The 7,206-nt window shown below is 28.6% G+C and overlaps 2 protein-coding genes across 3 annotated transcripts; one reads left to right on the forward strand and one right to left on the reverse strand.

Moving 5' to 3' along the window:
• Positions 1–506: 506 nt before the first annotated feature.
• Positions 507–3,043, forward strand: LOC137928668 (uncharacterized). Its single transcript, XM_068771591.1, has 5 exons — positions 507–988; positions 1,082–1,230; positions 1,493–1,656; positions 1,901–2,160; positions 2,851–3,043. The coding sequence occupies exons 1-5, from the start codon at positions 655–657 to the stop codon at positions 2,937–2,939; spliced, it is 996 nt and encodes a 331-aa protein (XP_068627692.1). The 5' UTR covers positions 507–654; the 3' UTR covers positions 2,940–3,043.
• Positions 3,014–5,547, reverse strand: stas (Transmembrane protein stas). 2 transcript variants are annotated; one of them, XM_068771592.1, is made up of 5 exons: positions 5,257–5,547; positions 4,272–4,407; positions 4,076–4,204; positions 3,468–3,805; positions 3,014–3,230 (listed from the first exon to the last, which is right to left on the reverse strand). In XM_068771592.1, exons 1-5 carry the CDS (start codon positions 5,420–5,422, stop codon positions 3,061–3,063), a joined length of 939 nt encoding a protein of 312 aa, XP_068627693.1. In that variant the 5' UTR covers positions 5,423–5,547; the 3' UTR covers positions 3,014–3,060. The 2 variants fall into 2 exon arrangements, with proteins under 2 accessions (XP_068627693.1, XP_068627694.1); XM_068771593.1 differs by having other exon boundaries at positions 3,022–3,230; positions 5,371–5,547.
• Positions 5,548–7,206: the final 1,659 nt, after the last annotated feature.

Below are 7,206 nucleotides of genomic sequence, written 5' to 3' on the forward strand. Positions count from 1 at the left end.
CTCGTTTTCGTAATAAATTTACATTTTTATCGCTTTAAACAGCGTACACAAAGAAAAAGTGAATAGATGGCTCAAAAATTTACTTAACTTCGTCGATTTTTGATATAAAGCTATAACAGTGAATTTTGAAGAATTGAAGTATGTAGTTTGCAAAAATAGTACTTTATTTCTTACTCCATAATGTTCTCGTGGCTTTAACATGTTCTCTTCTTTTTGTTATCGCCATTACAAACTCTAATAAAAATATTAAGCTTATTTTATAATACGCTTAAGATACGGCCTAAAGGTATTAAATGCACAAAAACTATATAATTAGTTAGAGGTAAACTGTAACTAAGTTAAATAAGAGACAATAAGAATTAAAAGATTATAATTTTATTCGAAAAAAATATTCACTGAAAACCAAAAATATTATATGTAATCTGACAGGTTGTAATAAACTGTATCCCTGCCAAAATATGTATGCTACTGTCACGCTCACCTGACTCAATTACAATATTAAACATAAATAATTGTATTCCCAATTTCTTTATTTTTGTTAAATGAGTTAAAAACACTATTGGACGATCTTGAATATAATAAAAATGAATTAATGTCGTAATTAAAATAACCTTTTCAGTTATTATCTTCCAGTTTGTAAGCTGTGAGTTAAATATGAACAGAAAAAGTTATTTGAAAGATTACGCAAATTCTATTAAAATGTTAAGAAAAGAGTGCACCGAACAAGGCATTGATGACGAAACATTTAAAAAACTTTATTTTGAGGCGTTGAAATCAACAATAAATAATAATTTACAAGCAAATCAAAAGAAATTTTTTGACAAAAGGAAAATAATGCGCTGTATTTTTATTTTTGCACTCATTATTTGCAGCTGCTATTATATATATAATAACTTCTTGTGTAATCTTCAAGAGTTTATCTATCCCGGACTTAGACTTGTTAGAAAAATATCTATTCCCCTTGTATCACTCTTTCCTGCATTAACGGGTTCGTTGAATTAAAATTTTATCATTTGAAAGTTTTAAAAACATGGAAAGAAAATAGTTTAAGTTGACAATATTAAAAAAAAACCTTTTTTAGATTTATATCAGGAGCCATGTTTGATACAAAATCCCTTTTTTACAATAATAGACATGGATTGCTGGCCATGCAGTATTGTAAACAATATAGGCCAAATTAATGATCCACAACCAGTCCATCAGCAGAATTCTGCTCCATTTATATATAAGGTATAATTTCACAATTTAATATATTCACAAACAGTTAAACAGTTAATTGAGACTATAAAAGTAAACTCATCTAATTTTATTCTTAATGACTGTTATTCCAAATTAAGTAGAATTATACTATGCCTAATTGTCATTATTAATGTTAAAATATAACAATTTTAAATAACTTGAATTACAATATTTACAATCCAAAAAAAATAATTTCTAACATAAGTAACCAAATACAACTTTCAGATGATCACATGACACTCTATTATTGCAGACTGACCAAGAAAAAATCAACATGGAAAATCTTAGAAATTTATACATTAAAAACAAAAATCTTCTTGAGAAAGAAACAACAAAAATCTTAATGAACAGCAAATTTAATTTAGCTCCCTTTCAAGTTTTTGAAGATGTACACAACAACAATAATCTTTATATTTGGTAATTAAGTATAAAATTGATGACTACATTGTCAGAATTTGGAAATTTTTCTATCAAGTTTTTAACTGTATACTATAAGTACAACATAAACCACATACACAACTATAAGCATAAACTTTCTCTTTGTTCATTTATATTTGTTTGAGATCAGAATTGTTTTTATGTTTTAGTATGACATACTTTAAATTCACTAGTATTAAATATTTAAATTATAGAACAAAATTTACTAGTAATTTAATTTTAGGAAAATAAATAACATAAATATTGCCAGAATGTTAAGGCAAATAATTCCCAGAGCAAAAGTGGTGCCAAAATTTGGCCAGAGCACTGAAAGATACATCATCATTGATTCAAGTCAGAATAAATTTACTGTACCAGATACAGAATGCAACTTTGCATTTATATTGGCATTAAGTGGAACAAGGACCATTACATTGAATCCGGCTGAAGAATGTAAACATCAATGTAAATCATTAAATGTTGAATTAAATGAATCTTATCTATGTAAGTAAACAAGTTATATAAAAATGGAAATGGTATATTATCGACTATGATCATTTTCTTCTCTAATAGTGTTTCTCTAACATTTCTTTGATGTTTTTATTTAAACAAGTTGATAAATATGTCCTTAGGTGTTAACCGATTATAGAAAGGTGCTATTGAAAAGCATTTGGGGAACCGGCGAGTGAGATGGATATCTGCATGAGTGAGGGAGATGTAATACTACACTAGCTTTTATATAAGGAAGACACCTAATTCCTTATGTTTTATTCCTAGTCACCCTCAATTAATCCATCTTCACTGAAATGTGTATTTAATTAGAATAAATTTAAGGAAATTTGGATATGAATGTCCTATTTCTGATTATGATATATATTATTGTAGATCATTTAAAAATTTAAAATGAATACTACGTAAAAGTTTAACAGGGTGATTGCACCCTATCCAAGTATCAATGTTTCTATAATTAATAAATAACATAATGATCATATGAAAAAAATAAATTGTGAAAAATGGCTCGGACTATCAAGGTTGGCCACCTGCGAGCTTATCATTCACATCTTTAAAGCTTTTACTAAGTATTCAACCTGTGTAGATAAATTGGATGAAGTTCTAAGAATGCATGTCTGTATGTAAATTCTATCTATATTTACAAATTTACAAATAATACATATTTTAATATTTTTCTTACAGTGTGGTATAACTGGTGGTATTGGCGGCCGGTAGTACAAGATTCAAATGGAAATGAAACATTTATTGCACATGTCGGTTCTTACTGCTGACAATGTCAACCTGAGATGGTTATAATGTTAAAATAAAATTCATTTATTGGAATGCATAAAACAAGTTTAATAATTAACTAACATAAATTAAATTAAATATATTAAAAAAATCTATCAACATTCATTCAAATTTTCCTTTCAATTCATGCTTAAGTGCCACAGGTATAAGTGACACCAAAGCAAAAATGGTAAGCACAGCTACTGACGTCCAAGACCATGCATCACTTGTTGAAGTTAGGGTATGAAGGGTTTGTCCTGCTTGTATAGCAACGAAGGATGGTGGAGCAACACCTAAAAAATAGAAAATATTTCCTTAATAAAAAATTGTGTTCAGGTTATTAGTAATAATACTTATCAGCATACATATATTTAAATCAAGTAGAATGCATGAGAATCTTAATAATTTAGAGTGAACATCAACTTGAAAATTACTATTAATTTATAGTAGTAGTAGGCAGCTATAAAACTTTTAGACGGTTAATGCATGACTAAAATAGCAGTCTAATTGTTAAAAACAAGAAATCTTACCAATAAATGTCCCCAATGCAAATGGCACTAATGGTACACCAATCACAGGTGCTGACATATTAATAAACCAGTTTGGTAAAAATGGAGTCACTCTCAAAAATATTATATAATTGAGCAAATTGTTTTTGTGTTTTGCCACCGCTTTAGACCATTGTGCTGCTCTTTCCGGGAAAAACTTCTTTACTACTTTCCTACCAAGGAGATTTGAAAGGAAAAAACACAAACTGGCTCCAATTGCAGAGCAACAGCAGACTAGCAACAATGCTAAATAAAATGGAAACAAAAACCCTGAAAGAATACTTAGAAAAATAGAACCAGGAATTGCAAATGTTTGCAAACTGTGAATTAGTTAATGGATAATTATGTAAAAATAAAATAAAACCATTAACGATTAATCTTAAATAATTTTATATTATTTAAATCACATCAAATTTAAAGGCAACCCTGCTATTGGGGATTATGATCATTATTGGGAAATTTTGTCAAGGTCTTTGGCAGTGTGAATTGCTTTAGCTACTGAGGTATTGGGTGTGGTTTGAATCAGCATATAGGGCTACAACATTGTGTCTGTCTACTTTAAAACATCAATATACTATAAAAAAGGATACAAAATATATACTAAAAATACTCCCATTAATACTTCATTGAAATACTTGTCCTTATATCGGTCTAAAACTAAACCCAAATTCTTTGCATCTTCAAGATCCCATGGTAACTTTAGGTATTGTTTTTCAGACCTAAAACAATACACAACAATTTAAAGGTCCTTAACAATTAGTGAATATAATCCTGACATCTACTTACTCTTCTAATTGAGGAAACTGTCTATAAAGTAGACCTAACATTAAAAGTGAAGCACCAAAAATTAAAGTCACTAGAACTAAAGCCTTAGATGTAGATAAATCACCCGCATTTGTACTAATGGTTGAATAAGAAGTACCTGTAAATAATAAACACTGTGAGATTTACAATAATGCATTTTATGCTGCCCTTTCAACAAAAAAAAACACAGTAGTGTTTTATGTTTGGATAGAAGCAAAGACATGTTATAAACCAATGTGTGATTCATGAGCTACATATTATACATTGAAATTCACTATATCATCATAAGAAAAAAATCTTTAAAAACTGATATATTTAGCTGAAGACCACAGTGGTGAAGGGCATTGAGACTTAAAGATTCTTCCATGCCACCATTAAATAAAATTTTCTATAACTTTCATTTCCTGGACAGATGTAATATTAGAAAATATGGAACTTATCTCATGTGTTAGTGATAACAACCTTTGAATTCATATACATTAGTGACAAGATGTCAGTTTAATAAGTTGAGGAATAAACTAGGATTATTCTATAGCCTATAATATATAGTAAAAGAAGTTATATGAAAGGTATACAGGTAAACGAATATTATGCATGAATTCAAAAATGTTTGTAAACCATAGTAAAATGTTATTAATGATGTAATAAATTACAGTGAATAAGATAATGAATTTTTTTAGATCACTTAGAGAACATTGTAAAATTGTTAATTTTTAATGAAGTTAGTAAAACTAGCTATGTGTATCTTTACATTTCTTTAAAATTATTGAAGTTTTTATTTACCATCCCTTTAGCTAAAACATGTAGTTGAATTTAATTAACTGTCGAGTGAATACAGTGTAATTGGATACGGGAGGTTATTATAACTATTTTTGTTAAAACAAGTGCAAATTTACGAAAAATGCAAAGTTATATATATCACAGCGGGAAATATACATAAGGAATAAGGATAAAATGAAATTGGTACTTGGACGAGGATAAGAAGGCGAGGCTGGAAGTTCAGTTTCTGTGCGAGTGATTTTTGGCTTTACATAGGCTGTACGGTGAACTGTAGTAGAAACACGAGGATCTTGAATTTCACCTTGGACATTATCATCGGTAACGCTTCTCGCTCTTCGCTCAACGGTACTCATTTCTGTAACCTAAATAAATAGTTTCGAAATCAACCTCATCAAATATTACATGAATATTATAAAAATCATATATATTCCATTGATTATTAATAATTGTTTTACACTTCACAAACACAAAGCAAGTTTCAATTTTAAAATTTTAAATGACAATGACACTTGAAAATTAAGTCTGTCAATATAATTTTCGTGAATGCGTTCATAAATTACTATGTTATGAGACTACTACGTATATATTTTATAATGTTTTAAAAATTAGATAGAAATCACTTTTAAAGATTACACTCTGTCTCAATTTTGCAATAAAAATGTATGAAATCCATGATATTACGCTGAAAAACTTATATAAAACAAAATAGATAACAAAAAATTTTAACATTTCCAAATAAAAACTCAGTTTCGTCATGAAAAAGTAATTTTATATTAGACAAGAAAAAATTGGTACCGGCTTATATTGAACCTTTTCATTGCAAAAAAACACCGCGATTATTTAAGTCAATTATTTTAAACAAAATAATAAAAACAAATTAGTCGAATTTGATACTTTAAGTCAAATTGTGATTATGATTTCATTTTCTCTATTTAATTTTCACGCTTCAGGTTCAGCGAAACGAAAACTGATTATTAATATTTTGGACAAACATAACAATTTTATTCAGCTTATATAATGAAACTACACATTACCATTCTTTGTGGTTAGTATTATGAGCAACTTTTTTATTCGTGGGATCTGAGATTGAACTGCTACCGTCAGAAAAGCGCCAGAAAGGTTAAGCTTTCGGCATGCGTATGCTCGCTTAAGGTGAGGTGTCAAATTTGGTAAATAGTAATTTTTTGTACATGTATCTATATATACACATAATAACTTAAGTATTAATTTAACTCACTATGCGACGAATGCATAAATAGCTTTTAAATGAATAAGGAAAAGATGAAGGCTAAAATGTAGTCATAGGCAGTATTTATTTTATTTAATTCATAGCTACGCAAAACAGTAATTCATTTTAGGTAGGCATTTTTAAGCTTTAATGTAAAACAAACACAAATTACAGTAATAATCGATAACAAACAATCAATACTATTAAACCTACAATATAACTATACTTTCGATTGAACAAAAACGTATTCCCTTAGGTTCAGCAACAGCATAATAGGGCCCAAGTATATAAGAACAATACAACAGACTATTACGTTCCTGTCATTTTTAGCCGCTTTTTTTGCAAGAAATTCGCCTGTTCAAAGCGTACTTAACACTAATTCTAATCCGTGATTTATAGTATACTACTATTATTAATAATACAAAAAAAGTAAAACAAAACGGTTTTTAGCTTTTCGGTGTTGGGCTCATGAAAACTAACTAGATTGAATGAAAATTATGTTTGTGTAATACAATTAATACTCCTTTCCAATGAAGAAAAGTTTATTATTAAATCATAATAAGTAATTTAATTAATTAATTGGCTAGTATTAAAAGAATGTATTGAATCTAAAAATTTACTTTAACAATATATTTTGTACTATAATTAGCACTTTAATGGAAATTACACTATCCTTGAAGGCGATTTATTAAATTTTGTATTTCTCCAGAAACATGTCTATGGCTGTATAAAAATACGATGTTGTTTACTAATGTATTAATAACATATAAGTTATGTAGGCCATTTAAGTTTTCGTCACGCATCACAGATTTATAGCATCGAGCAGTGTGCCTGATAGTTGGTAAACTGAATGAGGGAGTCGCGACGCCCGCCAAGCCCGCCAACCGCCCCGCCTTTCGTCGTGTTCTC

The sequence above is a fragment of the Battus philenor genome, unplaced genomic scaffold (assembly GCF_028537555.1).
Source record: "Battus philenor isolate CCGP_79_NKW_IND1 unplaced genomic scaffold, ilBatPhil1.0.hap1 SCAF_4, whole genome shotgun sequence".
NCBI lineage: Eukaryota > Metazoa > Arthropoda > Insecta > Lepidoptera > Papilionidae > Battus > Battus philenor.

Excerpts from the sequence above, each read along its gene's own strand:
- LOC137928668 (XM_068771591.1), top strand. The coding sequence starts at position 655 with ATGAACAGAAAAAGTTATTTGAAAGATTACGCAAATTCTATTAAAATG. Across the intron at positions 1,231-1,492 it reads CTGCTCCATTTATATATAAG|ACTGACCAAGAAAAAATCAA; the intron begins GTATAATTTCAC and ends CTATTATTGCAG. Across the intron at positions 2,161-2,850 it reads ATTAAATGAATCTTATCTAT|TGTGGTATAACTGGTGGTAT; the intron begins GTAAGTAAACAA and ends TTTTTCTTACAG.
- stas (XM_068771592.1), bottom strand. The coding sequence starts at position 5,422 with ATGAGTACCGTTGAGCGAAGAGCGAGAAGCGTTACCGATGATAATGTC. Across the intron at positions 4,408-5,256 it reads GCCTTCTTATCCTCGTCCAA|GTACTTCTTATTCAACCATT; the intron begins GTACCAATTTCA and ends TATTATTTACAG. Across the intron at positions 3,231-3,467 it reads TGCATTGGGGACATTTATTG|GTGTTGCTCCACCATCCTTC; the intron begins GTAAGATTTCTT and ends TCTATTTTTTAG.